The sequence below is a fragment of the Hippocampus bargibanti genome, linkage group LG01 (assembly GCF_051943395.1).
Source record: "Hippocampus bargibanti isolate YZ-2025 linkage group LG01, ASM5194339v1, whole genome shotgun sequence".
Taxonomy (NCBI): Eukaryota; Metazoa; Chordata; class Actinopteri; order Syngnathiformes; family Syngnathidae; genus Hippocampus; species Hippocampus bargibanti.
Window position 1 is genome coordinate 27,370,137 of NC_142734.1, and position 21,971 is coordinate 27,392,107.

The following is a 21,971-nucleotide window of genomic DNA, read 5'->3' on the forward strand; positions in this document are numbered from 1 at the left end:
GACACTCCCCCCCTGCGGTGCCATCAAACGGTCGACTGCTGTGCGAGTGAGATGCTGGCTGGATGGCCAAAATTGTCGTACATGTTGCCGGGCTGCTTGCGCATTGTGGTGCCAGGCATAGAATTAAAATGAAAAAATAGGGCCTGGCGGTCGTGGTCGTAATTACGGGTGGTCGTAAGTAACGGCGGTTGTAAGTTGGATGTTACCTGTATATATATACAGTAAAGTCTCGTTATATCGATATTCTCGGGGGTCGGAAAAAATATCGATTTAACCGGACTATCTATATATCCGATCCTGCGGCATGTAAATTTTCTCCTTGCGTTCATAGAAATAGTATCGTAATAAGCAGTACTATCGACATAACCGATATCGATATAACGAGACTTTACTGTATATATTTTTTGCTTCACCATTTCAAATAGTTCCCAATATTTCCACAATATGCCTCCTTACCCCACACTTACTTTGTTGCTGAGGCCCAGCAGAACGTTAGAATTCTCCGGGTTGTACGTGATGGCCGAGACGGGATTGAACGGCAGCTCCCGGTGGGTGAAACTCTTTCCAAAGTCGCTCGACACAAAGATCCGAGAGCGGTGACCACGGGACACCTCGCCAGTCAAGACTACCTACTCGGGCGTGGGACAAAAATCCAGAATGACCATTCAAAAAAAGATATCAAACTGGGAAACCACATGGTGAGTTTCACTCACTTTGCCAGAATTCTCTGGGCCGATAGCAATGCCAAACTCCGATCGGATGAAAGTGTTGTTGATGAGGTCGGTGATGTCCAGGAAGGATTTACCATAATCCTCACTGGAATAAAAATCGAGGCACCGTCAAATCAGAGAGCGACTCGTCGTGACTGACATCAGACGGGAGAGCGGCACAAATACCTTCGATAGAGTTTTGATTGTCCTAAATTGATCAGGAAGATGGGAACGTGAAAGGTGGTCAAGGCTAGGATGACCTGTCACAAGAAAGAAAACATGGATTAATTAAGGCGGGCGGATTCGTCCATCTCTGTTGCTGTTCAAGTTAGTCGTGCACAACTTTCCGTTCTTGTATCTAAGCCGCAGGAAACTCCCGAAAACAAAATCTCTCACAGACATAAACGGGAATGAATTTTTAAAATTCAATCAGCACAGCACAGACAAGACAGACAGGAGGGACAAGAAAAACAGACAGACGGGATATGTGGCAGTTAAAAAGATACTGAAAACATTCTCTGGATATGATGAAGGTGAAACATTGGGAGGACATTTTGTTTTGAAAGTGGACTTGGGAGGTAGCATTGGATCTGTTATGCAAATCGTGTAGTAGGTCATGACCTACTACCTGTGTTGCACATACTAGCAGGTGTATGTGCGACACAGGTGTCAAAGTCAAGGCGCAAATCAAGCAGTTCCTTGATGCTTGCTAAAGTCTGAACCAAATTTTTAATTTGTCATATACATTCCATAAGAACGGTCATTATTCTTCATTTCTGATTTTAAAATTAATTATCCATCAATTTGTTGTGAACTGTGTATGTACAATGTTCAATGTTTATATTACTTCCCCAAAATTTGTAAAGGCTCTCCGAAGGAAACTAACAACAATGTAGCCCACAACAAAAATGAGTTTGACACCTTTGGTGTATAATTTTCACACAGCAACAAATAAATAAATAAATAAACAAACAAACAAACAAAGTCATTAATTAATGCATGGATGCATCTGTGAAATTTAAAAAGGTCTCTGTCCTTGTCCAAATTCTAAAATTGATGGGCCCAATTTACCTACATTGCCGAAGTATACAAAATGGATTGAAATAAACCAAAACACATTAATTTGTGCATGATATTTCTAAATTGCAAAACTATTTTTCTAATATATAAACAATTTTAATTCAAGTCAAATAATTTATTCATACACAAAATAAACATTTTTTTTTAATTTTCTTTATTTAGTTACTGCACAATCAATCCTGTGCTATTTTGATATTCTATGGTATTACAGAAAAGACAGCACAGACTTAGCACAATATTTCTTACTAGTGTCTACATAAACAATTTCTTTGCTTTTAAGATTTCCAACGTGATGCGACAGCTCTGAAATCACTCCCATTAGCAGTGTTTGAAATAATGTCTGCCCGGAGGCCCGGGGCGTACAAATTTTACGTCGGGCGTACAACTTTCAAAACGTCTCGGCCCGGGTGGCCGACAACTTCTTCAAGTAAGTTCGTTTTATTCAATAACGCAAAAGCTACAAGCAAACCGCTACAAACCACGCGGACTCCTCAGCTTTCAAAACTTTCATATACACTTTTCAGTCACGGTATAGTCCGAAGCACGAAAGAGGCTTCTGATTGGCTGCCGTGCCGAGTATGCAAATTGCCAAACGTTCATTTGGCAATTTACCATAAATTAAGCAAGGGCGCATTTGTGGTAGGTACTTCCTTAATTTAAAAACATCCTTTAGACTTCACAACAATGTTTTTTTTTTTTTTGCGATTAGTCGTCTGTTTGTGTTTCAAGTTGTGAAAAATGGGGCAGGCAACTTTATGGCCGGGCAGGCAACTTTCCAGAGTTGACTGCCCGGGTGTCCGCTAACTTTTTGTCATGAGTTTCAGAAACTGCCATTAGCCACTAAATTCGAATCATTAACAGCAGTTTGCTGAAACGAATTGTCACGACCATCCATTGTTTGCTGCTTGTTTTTCACGTCTTTTCGTGTTTTACTCCTGATCACTTACCCCATATTGCAACTATCTATGTTGATGTCATTGCTGCAATGCACCATGGGTAAATGAATATTCGATGATCTCTTACGGCAGTTTCCGGCAGATCACTACAAATGTTAAAACATCTGAAGGAAAACGAACAATTGCCGTTTAACTAAACGTGTTTCTTTAGCTTTTTTAACAGAAGTATGTCATATGTGGCAAAGATCATATAGCAATATACGCCGATCGTAATAGACGTCTGCCTGTGCTGGCGCAGACGAGTTACAAGGTTGGGCCAGTTGCTGTCAAAATGCATAAATGGCGCAAGGGCGTGGCCCCAGATGCATCCCGGGCTAATGAATAAATGAATCAATAAAAACACAAACAAACAAGTAAATAAATACAGTACAATAAATGAAAAAAAGGAATGCATTAAAAAATAGATCCAGAAATAATATCAAAGAAATAGACAAATAAACAATATCAACAAATTAACAAAATAAACACAAATGAACAAATGCAAAAACAAATAAATACAGAAATAAATGAACAAACAAATCAATAAAAACAAACACAAATAAACAAACAAATTAATAAAGATAACAATAAATAAATACATAAATGAATAAATAAATACATAAATACACAAACAAATAAATACATAAATAAATAAATAGTTTCTTTAGGTGACATGACACTTACCCCCGTGCCATCTCCAACCCAGGCCAGTAACACGGATCCACTCAGGTCGTTGAAAGTGTGCTAGAATGAAAGGGGGGGGGGTAATATGTTGAGAACAAAAGGTTAGTCATATGTCGAGTCATATTCTAGCCTAGGGCGTTTTAAAATGTCCCATGTATATTTTTACTAGAAAGGGGGAAAAAAATTATGAGAACTTCTGAATTCGACTGCCGTGACTCTGAAGCCCTTAACAAGCTGACTCACGCTGAACATGCGTTTGAAAGTACTGTAATTTGTTTAACTCGCAATACAGTCACCTTCTAAGTCATAAGAGGGGTGTGGACACTTGTGCAACCATATTATCACAGCAAGTTGTTCATTTTTAATTGACCACTTGAAAAATATTGCTTTTTTTGTTGCTGTTGTATTAATTATTGGTCACGTTCACGGTGCAAGAAGTTTTGAAAATCATTTATCCAAAACCTATTTAGTCATCAATGATTTATTTGAACACAAAGGCCAAGATTGGAACAAGGTTGTGTTAACCTTTTAGGTCCACCGTAATGCAGTTTTTCAGAAAAAAAATGTGAATAAACGACTGCTTTTGAAATGTTTCAATGGCAACCATAACTGTTGGCTGTCATCAACCAGATTACAAAAAAAAAAGGCAAACTACTAATAACTAGCACACAGGCCGATCACGAGGCCACTTCCTTGCACTCGTCTCTCTCTCGGTTGGGAAAATAGTTGACGTCAGGGGTCACCAATATGGTGCCCGTGCGCACCGAGTAGGTCCCCAAGATGATGTAAGTAGCATTAATAGGCCTTTTGATTCTCAAGGAAGGTTGAAAATGTAAAGACAATGAGGGATTGAAAGAAGTAAAAATGTTGTTTTGGGGGAAATCGTGAACAAGATCAAGGTCTTCACAAATGATTATCATTCATACCTAACCAAGTGTTTCAAAACAACAGCCACTTTCCACAAACCGCTGAATAAGGAACAAAAAGAATGTATGCAACAACAAAGAATAAAACAACAAATTCATCACAAAGACACTACGAAGCCAATAAAAACAGTCCAAACTAAAAAGCAAGTCTGAGCCATAAATGAGTCAAGACTAGAAATGAGTTTTGGAACAAATTTGCACGTCCAGCCGCAAGACATTTCAAAGTGACGTAGTGGTAACAAGAACTTCAAGAACAGGTGTCAAAGTCAAAGCCCGGGGGCCAAATCTGGCCCGCCACAGCATTTTATTCGGTCCGCGCAAGAAAATCAAGCAAGTGCCATGAGTTTCTTTTTTTTTTGTTCTTTTGACTTAAGTGGCCGCGAGAGTGGCCGCCTTTCCAGCAGCTCCTGTATTTTATTTTTCTACTTCTACCTTTCCCTAACATAACTTTGCTGCTGTGAAATGTACATTTCTCCACTCCGAGACTAATCAAGGCTAATCCAATCCAATGATGCATGCTACAGTCTGAACCAAAATTTCAAATCGTTGTACGTAAACCACAATAACAGTAATTATTTTCGGCCATTTGAAGACTAGTTATTCATTAATTTATTGTGCTCTCTAGATGTAATATGTGGAGGGGAAAAAACATTGTAATGGCTTTCCCCAAATTCCTAACGGCCCCCAGGAGAGGAAACTACACTCACTACAAGGTGGCCCGCGGCAAAAAAATGACTTGGTTAAAAGATAAACACGTAAATTAGATAAGTAAGAAAAAAACAAAACAACACTGAAGCAGTTAAACCAGTTAAGAGCTGTGCAGCGAGTATAGCGAGTTTGGCTTTCTCAACATTGTAGCCTTACAGTATCATACTTGGGGTGAAAGCCGACAAAAATCAATAGAAAGTCATACTTGCTACACACGAGTGGGCAACACAGGAGTGGATTTTCACTACCTTAACCCCACTCCCACAGAATTAAATAAAAAGCAACCTGTACTACACACTAAAAGTTCCCCCCTAGAATAATTGATCCAAGGAACATTATATAGCTCCTCAAAGAAAAAAATGTTCGCATTTGGCCCAAAAACACAATAGGACGTTTTTAAGACAAGTTTTGTGGCCATCCCAGAGCTTTGGTGGCACACCACTGTTTGATTCCCATCGTAAATGTTTTTTTTTTTAATTTTCAAGAACTGAAAGGGTATTTTTGGACATGGCAGAGCTAAATGAGAGAGATATGAGGCGTTCAACAATTTCCATGACAAAAAAGACTGGAGCTTGAGTCCGGCTTGTTCAAAATAAAAGTCACCACGAATATTGAGGACATATTTTTTATTGTTCCATCCGCAATCCAGCCTCGGTTTTAAGGCCAATAAGTGCATCTGCGACTTGACACATTTTGCTTCATCAATATGTTACAATGCACTGCTATATTTTGGCTAACCTCAAGTGTTCAAAACCAGCATTTCAGTCCACCGTTTCATGGGCCAGTTAGTATACATAGAATTATTTTCGATACACTTTGGACGCATCACAATTCCAATAATTTCTCTCTCATGTACAATTCTGTAACTTGAATACCGATAGTATTGCAATATACATATTTTGTCAACATTTGCTCTCTGGCACCTGTATAGAATGGATTGGATTTGCCCTTACTGGTCTCGCAGTGGAGAAATTTACATTTCACAGCAACAAAGCAATTTACATTTAATTAGGGCACATAGACAACAGCTATTTTAGACATTTTCATCTATTGGTACAAACTTAAAGTAGTACCGATATTTGACTCACACGTTCAGTTCTGCACCTGCAACCCAGCCGCCATTTTACGGCCAATTGGTGTACCTGCCCCTACCTGGGCCGTCCGACGAGTAACCGGAGCGCAGCTGGTAACTTACACGGTGCGTGTTGTTCTCCAACTTGGCCTCATATCCTCGAAGAGCGTCGCAGGAAGCGTCCGGTTGGGCGCTTCTTTTCCTTACGTTGTGATGCCAACCTGCCGCCGCAGACGTCTTGGCTCGGTTCGGATCTCGAAAAAGAGTCCGCCCAGAGGCTTTGTTGAGGTCCAAGAAATCCGTACCGGCTGTCAGAGTTAAGAGGGAAAAAAGAAGGAAGCAGCGGAGCGAAAGTCCCATACTTGTCGCCACTGTAAGATTAAAAAAATACACCTAAAAGGTTTGGTAAAAAGAAATGAATAACATGTATATTGAAGCTTTGTTGATATAATTGAAGGTCGCCAAGGGCTTTTTTGGTGCGAATGACATAAACAAAAAACGCCGCTGACAGCGATGATTTGACGGTTTTATATCCAATACGTCCACCATCAAGTCCATACAATTATGTATAAATATAAATATCTATATACATGCAGTATATAAATAGAGGATGGAAGCTGAACGCCAAACACTGGATAGTCCACTTGACACGAGTGGACTTTTTGGCTCAGTAGCGCCGCGCACCGAATAACGACGACACGATTGGCTGGCGTTTTATTAGGCTCCACCCGTTTTCTAAATTTGATTGGTTATTCAGATTAAGGGCGAGGCCAATACTAGAACGAACAATGGGTACGGCTGTCAAGAGACATCCATGGTAGGTTGAGAGCGTAGCTGTCATGTGGCGCTATCAAAGACAAAAAGCCCGATGAACTATTTATCTGTCAAAAGAAAATTTCGACTACTTTCCCCTCTCAACACAATATGCCAGCTCTTTTAACGGCATTCTAACTAATTTTGACATATAATTTAAATACTCACTTATAATTTAAATACTCACTCAAAATTAAACCTTATAATAAGTACTATTTTCATAATATACACCCACCATGGCTGGCGGAGTGATCTTCGGCGGAAGCACACGACCGAACAACACCAGAGGTTAAGTTACCAACAGTCCTTATGGAAGGTGACTCTCCTTATAAGCCATCAACGACCATCAAAAAGGTAAATAAAACTTTATTTTACAGCACAGTTTATTTCTTCAATTACAGTCGTCATGTAATGCGCCTCTCTTTTCAAGCAGCAATTCCCTTTGACCTTCGACCTCCAATGCCATTCCATCAAGCCATAAATGACCATCACAAATGTAAATAAAGTGACTTTATGATACAATGCAGTGTATTTCTTTCATTACAATACAATAGCACATATATTATACATAGAATAAGGTATGTTGTGTGTAGTTTTAAGGCTTATTTAGTTGAAAAGTATATTTTATGGAAACCCGGGAACGGATTATTCCCATTTTAATGGTTTCCTATGGGTTTCCTATTTTTGAGATACACACTTTTCGCCTTACACACTCTGTCTGGGAACCAATTATATTCGTAAGTTGAGGTCTCACTGTATATATATATATATATATATATATATATATATATATATATATATATATATATATTCATGACGTGAGTCAGGGGAGGCAGGTGAGGCACTGCAGTGAGACCGCATTGCTGTCCCTCTGCATATCACTATTCAAGTGTTCAAACACTTTTAGTACATAACTAAATTTCTATAGTTTAGCTGGTGCATATAATGTAGTCACTTTACATTATAAACACTGTACTACAGTGTTTATTTTGTTTTTATCAAAACTGTGTGCATAGGTTAGGCACACAGTTCTCCTGCCTCATGACAGGGGGCGCTGGTGATTACAGATTATTCTTGCGCCTCCTCGGCTGCAGAATAATAGAATTGGTGAGAGCAAGCTACAGTAAACAGTTACCAAGTTAAGTGCAACCATCCAGTCATTTTTTCGTGTGTGTGTGTGTGTGTGTGTGTGTGTGTGTGTGTGTGTGTGTGTGTGTGTGTGTGTGTGTGTGTGTGTGTGTGTGTGTGTGTCTCCTTGAATACATATATTTTTGAAACATGTATTATGTGAGTCGGTGAACGTGTGTCCCACATGCACGCAACCCTGTTGCCATAATTCTTTTAAGACGGTACAAGAGAAAAGCAGTGAATCACATCACATGCTGGACTTAATATTCTCAGTCTTCATAAAAAGCTGAGGGTCAATTTTTTTTTTCTCTCTCATTTTCTAAAGAATTCTAGAGCAAAAATATTCTCTTATTCTGGAATGACCCATAGCTAAACATGCCCTTGGGTCACATTGACCCAGTTATTTTTTTTCATCAAGGTCACGGGAGGCCCATCATGGTTTTGTTGTTCTTGTTTTGTTTGTTTGTTGTTTTGTTTGGGGGGTGGGCATGGTTTTAACAATAAATGGATTGAAATTGTTATTTGAAAAAAAAAGCACTAGTCTGTGTGTGTGTGCGTGTGCATGCGTGTGTGTGTGTGTGTGTGTGTGTGTGTGTGTGTGTGTGTGTGTGTGTGTGTGAGAGAGAGAGAGAGAGAGAGAGAGAGAGAGAGAGAGAGAGAGAGAGAGAGAGAGAGAGAGAGAGAGAGAGAGAGAGAGAGAGAGAGAGAGAGAGAGAGAGAGAGAGAGAGAGAGAGAGAGAGAGAGAGAGAGAGAGAGAGAGAGAGAGAGAGAGAGATACACGATGGCCTTCATGGTTTTCCGCAAACCCATGACTGTGGTCATGAGTCTGGTAAAGCAATAAACTCTTGGCATCCTCTGCTTCAGATGAAAACTTCACGAATATAAATGTAATAACTCTTCATATTTCTGTATCTGATATGGCATTGTCAGTCGATCTCGGAGAATAAATGCAACTATTTGTTAAGGAAGGAGGAAGCAGATCATGTGCTCTTTCTCATCAACTTATTTGATTAAGCTCTTCTTTACTCACCAGGCAGCAAAACCAGTCAGACACGTTCCCATGATGCAACACTGAAAACAAGAAAAAAGCTGCCAAAATTAAAAACCTATGCTGGAAACCCATCGACATACTCGTTTGCCTCCTTTGTCTTTTACACGTGTAATGGTAATCGTGTGTTGAGCACAGTATGAATACCAGTGAGGCCATGTTTCAACCTGAATTTTCTCTCTGATTTTGCTCTCTGTTATTTTAATAAAACTAGCTTCCAATATCAAATAACACAATGATGTGCGTCCCAATGATATGACTTGACAAACATGTCTCTTGCTCTCTCTCTCTCTCTCTCCTCTCTCTCTCTCTCTCTCTCTCTCTCTCTCTCTCTCTCTCTCTCTCTCTCTCTCTCTCTCTCTCTCTCTCTCTCTCTCTCTCTCTCTCTCTCTCTCTATATATATATATATATATATATATATATATATATATATATATATATATATTTTTTTTTTTTCTGTTTTTCCTTCACGTTAAGAAAGTGCTGAAGAATGAATGACTCTGTGTCTTTGTGTTGTCATATTATTTGTTATTTAGTTTTTTTTAAACTTGTTTTACTTCCGGGTTGAGTGAACGCTGGCGCGTGTGGCTGCCGCTACTCACCTGCATAAAAAATATCCTGTGACCAGTGACGTGCAGTCATGGGAGGCAGTGCCTCACCTGTCATCATGGAAATATCAAATGAAAATATAAATTAAACAGTTATGTTTATTTAGTGATTTGTACTTTAAAGTTCTTTTCCATTTAGCTTCCCCATTATTAGATTTTTTTTTTTTTTTTTTCAAAATCGCTGAATTTTCACATTTTCCGTTCAAATACTAAGTAGAGACGAGCAGTGAGGCAGCAGCCGGCTGAGCCTCACCATGGATTGCGCAATGACTGCGCTAACTGGGCTGCTTGTTCTGCAGTGAGACCGCATTGCTGTCCCTCTGCGTATTGTGAACTGCCAGGAGGCCAAAAAAACAATATAATTCATTTTCAATTCGTGTTTTTCTCATTTTCGTCCTACATCTCCTTGGAGAGAAAGCAAGTGTCTTTGACATTGTGTCTTTCGAATGTATTATTATTTTTTGAACGTTGGTGTTGTCTGGTTTGAATGAATGAGATCAAAGCGAAACCGCTCGACTTTGCCACATTCAATATGGCGAAAATGTAAACATCGGACTCATGTTCGGATGTACAGTAGATGTATACGTCATACACGCGACCACGGTACGACAGCGTATACTATATTTATGAGAGGTTAGTTTCGTTTTAATGAATCCCACTAAACTTGTAGGCATTACACACCCTTTCCAATTTGATAGGCTGCTGCCTCGGGTTATCATCAGCCAGCCTTTGGTACATCGATTTCACTGCCTCAATCTCTCGTGGGTTTTGAACGCCATGACACACATTAACTTCCGGCTACATCACGAGTCACGTGTTTGACACTGCCTGTGACTGAAGTTGGGGAAAGTTTTGACAAGCTCACGGAATCGAAAACAGCGATCAACGTTCACGATAGAAAAAAAGAGCCACAGCAAACATTTCCTGTGGGGAAAAGATGGAATCTGTTGCCCAGGTAACAACAACACAGAATGACTCAGACTTGTATTAACTGTACTACTTGTTTTTTCATGCAGCGATGGCTGCTTTAAAGTGCGCTAGAAATACAATTGAGTCGAGTTGAGCAAACATTTAAAGAATAAACTAACGCCTCTTCATGACTTTGCAAGTACTGTAATTTATCATCTTTCCCCTGCTACTTCTTGGTCGTCTTTTAGAAAGTGTTAGCGTCAGGATTTACTCTCGACTTGGGTCCTCTCAAAGAGCCGTTGGCGTTCATCCGGTTGCTCGAATGGGTAAGTTTGATGGTCGTCATACGGCCACAAGAGCCGTCTCGTGATTCCGTGTTTCTCGCTGGTGATAAAATGATCGCTGAAAATTGATGTGTGTGCTCGTCTAAAAAAATGGCCGGAGGAATTTCACCGATTGAAAACAACCACTGCTAAGCTGTACTGCAAGAATTTTTCGACTTCCGTGATACGTAAATTCGCTTTCTCTGAAGTTCGTGGGGATGTTAAGCAAAAAAAAAGAGGAGATGCAATGCTGATACGTTTTTTAACCAACTTTGTGAATATCGCGTGTATTGGGCGTGGCTCCCGCATCGAGTTAACCAATGCAACATTTCAAGGAGGAAATGCTCAAGTTCAAATTACGGAGCCCCGAAGTGCACGTCGCATAAAAACACACACTTTGCGTTCCCTTGCAAAGTTTCGCATGAGTAGGTTGTCTTTTATATATATATATATATATATATATATATATATATATATATATATATATATATATATATATATATATATATATATATATATATATATACACAATAAAGTCTCGTTATATCGATATTCAAGGGAGTCCGAAAAAATATCGATATAACCGGGACTATCGATATATCCGATATCGATATAACGAGACTTTACTGTATATATATATATATCCCCTGTCAAAAAGTTGGCTTTGGTATATGACCACCACAAGTCCGTTGAACATCTGTGTACGATTGCGATTGCAGGTGTTTGCAATCTTTGCCTTTGCCACAACCGGAGGCTATAGCGGTACGACCAGCGTCAACATCCAGTGCCCTGGCAGCCAGATTCAAGAGATCCATGCAGATTTCAACTATCCGTTTAGGTCAGCACGGCCTATCAAGGCATTGTTTGCTATAATTAAAACAACAATAACAGGACAGATTTCTCTAGCACTGTACGAATTCATATCCTTCCAACTCAATCATAATCACATTATTGTTTTTTTTAGACTGGAATAAGGAATATGTTTGAAAAAAAACTATTTTTTTCGGCATTTATTCAGTTTGATGGAGCATCCGTATGATGTTCCAACCTGTGTCGCCAACGCAACAAAGCCGGCGGTCTACTACCTGACTGGAGATTACGCTTCATCGGCGCAGTTTTACGTGTGCATCGGAGTGTTGGCGTTCCTTTACAGCACCGCCTCCCTCGTCATCTATTTGGGCTTCCAGAATCTGTATCGGGAAACCAGTCGTGGTCCAGTGGTGGTACGTTTCCATGGTGTCTCTATTTCTCATGTAGGATAAAATTGTTGTATCTCATGGATCTGTTCTGATCCCATTTGTGATGCTGGTTAATTTTGGCGAACGTTCAAAAGAAAGCCTCCCTAAATTGTACGTCTGTGTAAGCTCTCAGTCGTACAGGAGTGGTCCATCGATGAAAAGGATTCCTCAGCCGTCATCTGTACTTCTTTGAAGGGGTCGGACGTTTCGCTTCTTACCCACCCAAGATGCTTCGTCAGCAAACTAAAGTCTTTCTGGTAGTTTTGGCCCTATATATATATATCCTTACTGTCCAGACGTGGCGGTGCCGGACTCTACTATGATTGGTCCCTGCGCAGTAGTAGAGAGCAGGGACCAATCATAGCAGAGTCCGGCACCGCCACGTCTGGACAGTAGGGATATACAGTAAAGTCTGGTTATATCGATAGTACTGCTTATTACGATACTATTTCTATGAACTCAAGGAGAAAATTACATGCCCGCAGGATCGGATATATCGATAGTCCGGTATTTGGGAAAAACGTATTTTGGCCAAACTTTTATTAATGTGAACATACATCGACTATTTTATTTGTTATCAAGTTTACCCTCAACCTATTACGTGAAAGCGACCCATCTATTGTCAAATTCAACAAACCATATCCACATATAAAAAAAAATATATCTCTAGATTCTTGAATGCAATGCCGCAAAATGCCGTCGCACTCGCTGGCCAGTGCGAACGAGACTTCACAGTGCCGCGTCAATGAAAGGTTGGCCTTTCTAACGCCAGCACGCTTGTCACCTGGAGTCCTGGCGTTAGCCGTTTTAAATTTGGCCGCTCAAATTGATGAATTGACCTCTTGTGTTTGTGCAAGGACCTGCTGTTGACGGCGGCCTTTGCATTCATGTGGCTGGCTTCATCCTCGGCTTGGGCTAAAGGCTTATCCGACGTGAAGTGGGCTACCAGTCCCGCCACCATTCTGACTTTTCTCACCGCGTGCAAGGATGTCAGCACCAAATGCACGGCGGGCGCAATGCCTCACATGGGCCGACTCAACGCTTCAGTGGTAAGTTCGTTATTTCATTTGCTCAATACGCTTAAAAACAACAACAAAATTGCATTTTTTTTCAAGTTCAAATTCATTCTTCGACTCGTCTCAAACTGCGGTATCAAGTTCCGGTGCGACAGAAATCAAGATCAACTTTAAGTCACACATGTCCAAAGTCGGGCCCGGGAGCCAAATGCGGCCCGTGGTCAATGTTCATCCGGCCCGCAATCTCCCGTCATAAAATCAATGGCGTATGGCCCACATGTAGAATGAAGACATTGGGCAGTAGCGCTCTTATCTGCGTGTGCTAAGTGCTGCCATCTAGAGGCTCAATTAGGAATAACATATTTAGTATAGGAGTCATTGACTGAATGAGCCCCCCATTCTCTAAAATGGCGATGTTATTTTTTTTTTTTTTTCTAAAATGGCGCTTTTCTTTTTTTTTTTTTTTTCTAAAATGGCAACAATCAACAAAAGAACAATTATTATATATTACTGTCCAACTATGATATAAAAGTTCATTAAAACATCAAACAAGCGAGGTTAAGTGAATATTCAATTTCAATGTTCAATGTCCATTCAAATTTGATCGGCATGTTTCAAATGAACCAAAACACCTGCTTAAAGGACAACCGACACCTTTTTTTTTGTTTCATAACTGACATCAGAAAAACGTTTTATAGCATCTAAAATACCCAAAACACGCAGTATCATATTTTTAGTCAAAACACCAATAAAAATGTTATGTGTGCGTTGCATTATCTGCTAAAGGCCACATGGACTCCTCTTTCTGTCTTTCTGAGCGCCTTTCAAAACTCTCAAGTACACTCTACAGTCACAGTTTAGTCCGAAGCACGAAACAGGCTTCTGATTGGCTGCCGTGCAGAGTATGCAAATTTCCAAACGAAAGAGGAGTCCACGTCGCTTGTCGCGGTTAGGTTGGAGCTTTTGCTTTATTGAAAAAAAACACGCATATTTTTACTTGTATTTTTTCTTGAAGAAGTTGTCGGCCACCCGGGCAGAGACTTTTTAAAAGTTGTATGCCCGATGTAAAAGTTGCAGACGTTATTTCAAAGACTGACAATAAGCTATTCCACTATTTCATTCTACTCCCCTTTTTTTGTATGTGTGCTCGCAGATCTTTGGTTTCCTGAATGTCATCTTATGGGGCGGCAACTGTTGGTTCATTTACAAGGAAACTCCTTTCCACAAGTCGGCCGCACCGCCTGCTGCCGACGCACAGGGCGGAGGGGGGCGGCCTTTGTAACTCCTCATCCCGTTTATTGTCGGCTTCTCGCGGCATGACGACGCTCAAAGAACGGCTGTAGATTCAAACATTGACCCGAAAGGGTCACAATTGTATTTCCATGCCTCATTTTCTTTTTCAGGGGGCATCGTGATGAGCAAACATTCATGCCAGAATTTCTGTCAATGACATGGCATTGACAACAAAACTAACAAATATATACAAAAATCGTTTTTGTTTTTTTTCAATTAAAAAAAATCTGTCCAGGATACCGATTTACACCTGGAGCTTATATGTATGCCCTTTTGTCTTTGTCAATTCCAGGGCCATTTCCATGACTACATTTGATGATAATCAAATAGTTAAAATGACTTTGTGAACTTTTGAAATGCACCAGCGAGAATAATCAATGTCTTTGTTTCATATGCTTGTGTTCGCTCTACTATTCTACTAAAAATAACTCCTCAAGGTTAATATTCTGCTGGACTTGAATGACTATCCAATTGCTAAAAACAATTCTTAAAAAAAAAGTTCCCCGGTTCAATTCTTGAGTGAAGGAATTTCTGTTCTCCAATTGTTTGATTTGCTCCGCAAATTGAGGTTTGTCTTTTTTAACTTTATTTTCTCTCACCTTGTATCACATCACCTTTTTTTTTGTTTAAAACTTGAGATTTTGAAAACTGATTATTATATACATTTGTTTACACGTGAAAGATGTTTTTTTTCCTCATCTCTTTGTCTTGAATATTTGTTGAAAAGAAGACTCGCCGTCACCGTTATGAAGGTCAAATAGTATTTCAGCGGCTGAAACAATTCAATCCTTTGACTAATAAAAACTGCTTTGTAACAAAATGGCTCTGTACACCATTCATTCTGCAGAAAACATCTGTGCTTATTGTAAATATCTGCTTTCCATTTTCTTTTTTTTAAATAATCAAATTGTCAGACAACAAAGCACGATTGAAACAACTGTTTTTGAAGCAATTCTTTTTCCACCACTCTGACATTTCTGCACACTAGCAGAATGATGCAAATATGACCAAAAATGTTGCTACTAGTAAGAAAAACCGATGCACTAAAATCGGGATCCTTAACTACCTGTCTTCAGACCGGGACAGGGTCACAGCTACTCGTGCTAGAACCGGCTGTGTGTGTGTGTATATATATATATATATATATATTTATATATACACACACATACATACATACATACATATACTTTGTATACAAAGAACCGGAGTCCAAGTACTGCTACTAATACTTCCACTGCTGCCAACAAGCAAACTTTATAATCGTCCTTGATACTGCTTCAATAACAAGAATGAAGTTCAAATCATAAATTGGACAAAAGCGCTTCCCTGCATTTAGTATTTATTTTACTGGAGGTTACATCTTGTTTTTAGTCACATCAGGCTTACACAGCGTCGTTACACAGAGTAAAATGTATCCACAATGACTTGGATTGATGCATGGCTCCAAAAGGATTGGTCAGCTCTGTTTTGGCCATCCGTGACCTTCCGTTGATGCTACACTTGTCTCTGTAAAATGTCTAATAGGTCCACCCAGGCTGGATTTACAGCGGAGGTCCAATGGCCCAATTCCCACTTTAATGCCCAATTTCCAATGAATGTGTTGTTTACATCCACACAAAACACACAAAATTACATTTGATGAATACGACACAAGCAGGAACGGCAAAGTCAACGATTAATACATAACTAATAAAAAACAGAACATTGTTTCTCCTCAAATGATTTTCAATGAGTTTCAATTTCCACACAACGGCACGTTATTTTCCTCATTTAATGCATTTCTAATGTCGTATACCATGGTGTCAAAGTCAAGCCTCCGGGGGCCAAATGCGACCCACCACATCATTTTATTCGGCCCGTGAAACCAAATCAGGCAGGTCAAGTGCAATGATACTTGCTAATGTCCGAATACAACATTGCAAATTGTTGTATGTAAACCACAACGACAGTCATTTTTCTTTATTTTAAATGTGAAAACTAGTTATTCATTCATTTGTTTGCGTTCTATATGTAATATGTGGAGGGGTTGAAACGTTGCACCATTTCCCTAAATTCATAAAGGCCCCCCGACAGGAAACCCTAATTACTATGTGGACCGCGGCCTACAATGAGTTTGACCCCCCCTGTCGTATACAGTACGCCTTGAGATACAAGTCTCATTCATTCCATTGAAAGCACGCAACTCAAATCATCTTTTCAAATTATACTGACTGAAAACTTATTCATACCTCCCAGCCTCCCCACTCAACAAAAAAAATGTGTAATGTCATTGAGAGCAGTTACTGCAGTGCGTGAAAACTTTCAAGGCAATGGCACTTCATTGTGACTGTTTGTGGTGTGTGTGGCTCGGCCAGGGGATGGAGGCGGGGGCAGGAGAATACGGTCATGAAAACAAAAACAAAAGAAGACTTTCACAACTACGTGTACTCTGCAGTAAGGTTCAGTTTTTTCGCAAGGGATCATAAAAACATGCCTTTAGTGATTAGTGTACTATTTCCTGTCTAAATGTCACCCTTTGCTGAAAGCCTTTTATCACTGAGACTATTTGTTATCTCCATTCACGATGTTTTGAATTGCGTGTTAGCGTTCAGCTAGCGAAAGGCAACGTTGTGTGGTTGTAGCACGCTACGACCGATGGCTCAGATCTCCCCCCCCCAAAAAAAAATCACAAATCCCATCACTCGTATCTCAAGGCACCACTGTAGTTGCATATTTAGTGTTCTACAAACTGATAACGCGGCTATTTCGACGGTACTACGTGTCCTACATTGTACACCGCTAATTTAGCATATTTACATCATTTTTTAATGCTTTCGATTTTGAAGCGGGTGCTTTCAACATACAGTCAAACCGGGGTTTGCGACCATAATCCGTTCAAGAAACCTGTTCGAAAACCAATTTGGTTGAAAACCGAAACACACCTGCTCACAACGGAACGCTACACGAGGATCATGCGTCGGTCACAATGAGACGCGAGACGAGGGAGTGACGTAAAAAGAAGCAGACGGGAATCGAGTGGTGCGCTCAGTTTGCTTAATAACCGAATTTCGGTTGTAAACTGAGACATATAAAAACCAAAATATGGGGTCAAAAACCAAATTGGTTGAGAACCGAGACGTTCAAAAACCAGGCTTGACTGTATTTGTGGAGAAACATGCATGATACCAATGTCGTCAAACTGGCATTGATGTGGTGGTACATCCCATCCGCATTGGCGGGTATTCCACACGTATCAAATTCCTGGTCTGAGGCTATCCAATTTCAACACCCCCCTCCGGCAATTACAGTGGCGCCCTGCTTTCCGAGTTGAAGTCGTTCCATGCTTGCTCACACGCTTCAGTAATGTATCAAAACATTTATCACCATTGGAATGAATTGAAGTGCCATTAATCCGTTCCAATCCCACCAAAATTGGTCCGTCAAACACGCTCGGTGTTTCAATGCAAATCGGGTTGAATGGGAAAACGGAAAATTAGTTTGGATTTAAAAGAAACAAGTGCATGGTTCTGTTTTTACATTTATCAAGGTGTGTATTGCCTGATAATTAGACAGATGCACAGCTCAAAATCTACTCATCGAGGATTTTAATTATCTGGTTATAAGAAGTCACACCCTGGAGAATTTACATCCCTACATGCACCTTGAAAGCGTTCTTTTTAGTATGTTACGATGCGTTTCGGTTAGGTTTGTGTTAGTATCGTCTGTGAGTGTTTTCATTTTGTATTGATGTGTTTGAATACGAGTAATACAGTACAATACATATTTCTTGATATCTGGATTTCAGAATAAAAGTGAAGGTACGGCGAGTGACTTGGATTTTGATGATTTTTGCACTTGGCAGCGGCGCGGCTGGGGGAGTCTACTTATGCTACTTTATTTTGACGGCGAGAAGCAATTGCAGTCACATCATCAATTACATCCTGACCTGAGTGTCTGTGTAGATCGTCTGGCATCTAGTTTCGTGGTCAGCATCGGCAAAAGTTGAACTGGGGCGATCGGACGCCACTGGGTCAACCGCCCAGAGAAGTCCAATCGCCTCCAATTCAAGTTTCCGATGGCCTCGACCATGTCCACAGACGTCCACTCCTTTGTCCTTCACAGTATGTCAATCAAGAAGTGCTACACGTTAGAATGCTGGAAAATAAATAAATCAATCAATCACTCACTCAAATACAGTCTCGCTTTGTCCATGTCCCGATCTTCGTCCCCGCTCCTTTCACACCATCATGGGAGTGTCGGAGAAGACGGAGCTGATGGACTCAGCGACTGACTTCTTCCGGGTTCCTTTCATCAGAGAGCAAGCCTCTGCGTCGGCCTCCTGGTCATCCTGGTCTCCGTCGGGGTTCAACTTGCCGTTCTGGCCTCGAGATTCCTTGGCGCCCGTGAAGACCACGTGCCTGTTGAGCGCCGAGGGGTCCCCCCCGTGGGTGGGCGTAACACTGAGCACTGACGAGCGGATGCTGTCGTCACCCCGGCCTTTGCCCTTGCCAGGGCAGCACAGGCAGCGGCATGGGGTCAGGTAGAGGTAGACCAGAACCAGGACAACGCTCGCCAGGCAGCCCACCAAGGTGGTGTAGGCCGTGTTCAGGGTCTCGCCGCCGCCGTGCATGGTGAAGTTGTGGACCTTCAGCACCACGTAGATGGTCTCGTTGAAGGCCTCGCCGGTGGCGAAGCAGGTGTAGGTTCCCGAGTCCTCGGAGCGGACCGGACTGACTCGCAGGCTGCCGTCTGGCAAGACTTTGGCCGTCTGGTTCTTATCCGGGGTCAGCGGGGACGCCCCTGGGAGCGTCCAGGTCTTAAGCATGTTCCTGTGCTTAGTGTCGCAGCCCAGGATCAGCGTCTGCTCCAGAAAGGCTTCCTCCTCAGCCTCCTTGAAGGTGCTGCAGTTCATGCTGTCGCCGCTGAGGTCAAACACGTCCGCTGTAATCTTCTGCGTGCCCGGCAGCACGCAAGTGAAGTCGTCTCGGAAGTCCACCACCGAGTTGAGCTGGCGTAGGTCCCAGTGGGCGACCAGCGAGTAGAGGTCGCAGTGGCATGCCAGTGGGTTCTTGTGGAAATACAGGCCGTTCTTCAACCAGGCGGGCAACATTCGCATTTCGTCCAGTGGGAGTTTTTTGATCTTGTTGGACGACACGTCCAGGAGACTGAGCTTCTCCAGACGGGACTTCTCCCTGATGAGCTCAACAGGAAACCGGGAGATGCGGTTGTGGCTAAGGTAGAGCTTCTGCAGGTTGAGGGTGGTGATGAAGGCTGAATGGTCCATTTGGGTGATCCGGTTGCTGTACAACAGGAGGATCTCCAAATTGACCAGCGGCTCAAAGACAAACTCATCTAGCAGCTGAAGATTGTTGGAGGACAGGTCCAGGTAGCGCAGATACTTGACGTTCACGAAGGCCTCCGAAGACAGGAAGAGCAAACCGTTGTGGCTCAGGAGCAGGTTGCGGAGTTTGGGGAGCTTCACAGGGGTCCAGTCCGACTTGAGCCTCACGATCTCGTTGTAGCTCAGGTCCAGGACGGCCATGTGGAGCGGCAGCCCCGCCGGGACGCTACTCAGGTTCATCTTTGAGCAGCTCAGGATGTTTGAGGCACAGATGCAGGGTGTCACCGTCGCCCCCCCGGGAGGCCACAGGAGGCCCAGCCACACGGCCAACAACAGGGTCCCTGCTAAGCGGTTACTCCAGCGGGGCGCTTCGTTTCTGCTGGGCAGTTGCGACATGCTGGACGGCTGACGGTCGATTTCTACTGCCTGAGGACTTGCGCTGCGGTGTCAATCGCAGGGAACGCTCGCCGGAAAAGTCCGTGACATTGCTTAGCGTAGCTAAAAAGGTGGGAAGCAAACAGATGAGCTTCAGGGCCCACCTAAACAGAGGTTTGTCGCTAATAACTAGCCGACAGCCAACAGATGAAAGCCGCAGTCAACGTGTTGTCATCCTTTGCGAGTAGCTTTCATGCTAACCCTGTATGTAGGATCAGAAGCTTTAAAAACGATCCTGTTTCCATCGTAAGGCATGTTTGTTATTCCTAATTGGTGCATTTCTTCATTGTCTTATTTTAATTCTATATTTTTTTCAGTTTTTGAAAGGAATGAACATTAATCAAATGTTCGATGACATGGGAATTATCGTTGTTGTCAGTACGAGTCAGTGCTTTAAAATGTGTCATTTTAAAAGCATTTTTTAGAATTATATGTGTCAATAGTCAAGGCCCGGTGCCCAAATCTGGCCTGTCACATCATTTTATTTGGTCCGTGAAAGCAAATCAAGCATGTCAAGTGCCACGATGCTTGCTAAAGTCCGAATCAAAATAAAAAAAATAAAAAAATTCAAATTTCAAGTGATAAAAGACAGAATTCTCACTTTAAAGTCTTGCCAACTTTTTTTCTTTGTTTCTCCTAATCCTCTTTCGTATCATTATGAAGGGCACTTGGAATAAATACAGAGCATAATAAAACTTTACTGTCCACGTCGCAGGTGAATATGATGAGCGGTAAGTCTGTTTTGGCGAGCTAACAGCTAACACTCGTTAGCATTCCACCTGAAGCAAAAACTCACATTTGCATTGATGTCCATCCCAGTTATTGTAATTAGAATCGTTCATAAATGAAGGCTGTCCCTTCCCCTAAAAAAGGTCAGCTTTTCAAAAATGTTAGTGGTTAAACACTTACAATTCTGAAACGACCCTGAAATCTGAGAGACAAAAACAGATTCAATAACATTTTATATTATCATAAAAACGAGCGAAATAAAACATTTTTTGGATTGAATAAGAACAAAGACGAAGAAATTGTGACAGGCAACGTTGATCTGTAGCTCTCCTGACTGAAAAACACGTCGTCCATTCATTTTGTCCTTCCATTGACAACAGCTTCGAGTCACGTGATTCATCTCGCACATCCTTCCGTTCATTATTGAGGCTTCGAGGAACACCCCCCCCCCCCCTCCCTCGTCGTGTTTTTACCCTCATGATACCTATTTCATTTGTGGTGCAACCTTAAGGGGAAGGGAGGAGGACGGGTGCTGTGGAAGAAAACAAACATGATGCAAATGCTCACCTTCATCTTGGAAGCCTCCCCCTCCGGGCGGGTTAGAGTTCCATGAAGATGCCCCCACCGCGCCAGCCCCCCTACTGAGATTTCCTCGCCAATGTTGTTGCGCCGCTGCGGTACTGACTTGTGACGCGTTTGCGCCAAAGGAAGTCCGAGCCGCAAGACTGACGAAGAGGAGGATGAAGATCCACGGAGCATGCGCACACGCGATGACCCGGCCAGCCTTTTGGAAACGACCAAAACACGTTGCGGGTTGGGGGGAGTGTCAAATATTTACATCGTGGCCGAAATTAATTCACTAATTAATCAATTAAACAGGCACATAAACAAATAAATAAATAAAAACAGGTAAATAAACTTGAGTTGAATTACTAGATCAGGGGTATCCAAAGTCGGTCCTCGAGGGCCGCCGTCCTGCCTGTTTTTCAGCTCT

At 41.7% G+C, this 21,971-nt stretch overlaps 3 protein-coding genes across 3 annotated transcripts in view; 1 reads left to right on the top strand and 2 right to left on the bottom strand.

The window, feature by feature from the left end:
* sort1b (sortilin 1b) overlaps positions 1 to 6,739 on the bottom strand; it is a 27,256-nt gene extending 20,517 nt beyond the window's left edge. Inside the window, exons 1-5 of the mRNA XM_089006656.1 lie at positions 6,239 to 6,739; positions 3,410 to 3,469; positions 897 to 970; positions 714 to 816; positions 468 to 629 (exon numbers count right to left, since the gene is read on the bottom strand). Coding sequence (XP_088862782.1) covers positions 468 to 629; positions 714 to 816; positions 897 to 970; positions 3,410 to 3,469; positions 6,239 to 6,475 — 636 coding nt within the window. The 5' untranslated portion in view covers positions 6,476 to 6,739. The remainder of the gene's footprint in view (positions 1 to 467; positions 630 to 713; positions 817 to 896; positions 971 to 3,409; positions 3,470 to 6,238) is intronic.
* Positions 6,740 to 10,511: 3,772 nt separating this feature from the next.
* On the top strand, positions 10,512 to 15,313 carry sypl2b (synaptophysin-like 2b). Its single transcript, XM_089006717.1, has 6 exons — positions 10,512 to 10,669; positions 10,872 to 10,949; positions 11,666 to 11,784; positions 11,965 to 12,169; positions 13,042 to 13,233; positions 14,354 to 15,313. Exons 1-6 carry the CDS (start codon positions 10,652 to 10,654, stop codon positions 14,480 to 14,482), a joined length of 741 nt encoding a protein of 246 aa, XP_088862843.1. The 5' UTR covers positions 10,512 to 10,651; the 3' UTR covers positions 14,483 to 15,313.
* A 502-nt stretch (positions 15,314 to 15,815) lies between these two features.
* amigo1 (adhesion molecule with Ig like domain 1) lies at positions 15,816 to 21,695 on the bottom strand. The gene is made up of 2 exons (XM_089006729.1): positions 21,545 to 21,695; positions 15,816 to 20,311 (listed from the first exon to the last, which is right to left on the bottom strand). Exon 2 carries the CDS (start codon positions 20,207 to 20,209, stop codon positions 18,710 to 18,712), a length of 1,500 nt encoding a protein of 499 aa, XP_088862855.1. The 5' UTR covers positions 20,210 to 20,311; positions 21,545 to 21,695; the 3' UTR covers positions 15,816 to 18,709.
* Between the last annotated feature and the right edge of the window lie 276 nt (positions 21,696 to 21,971).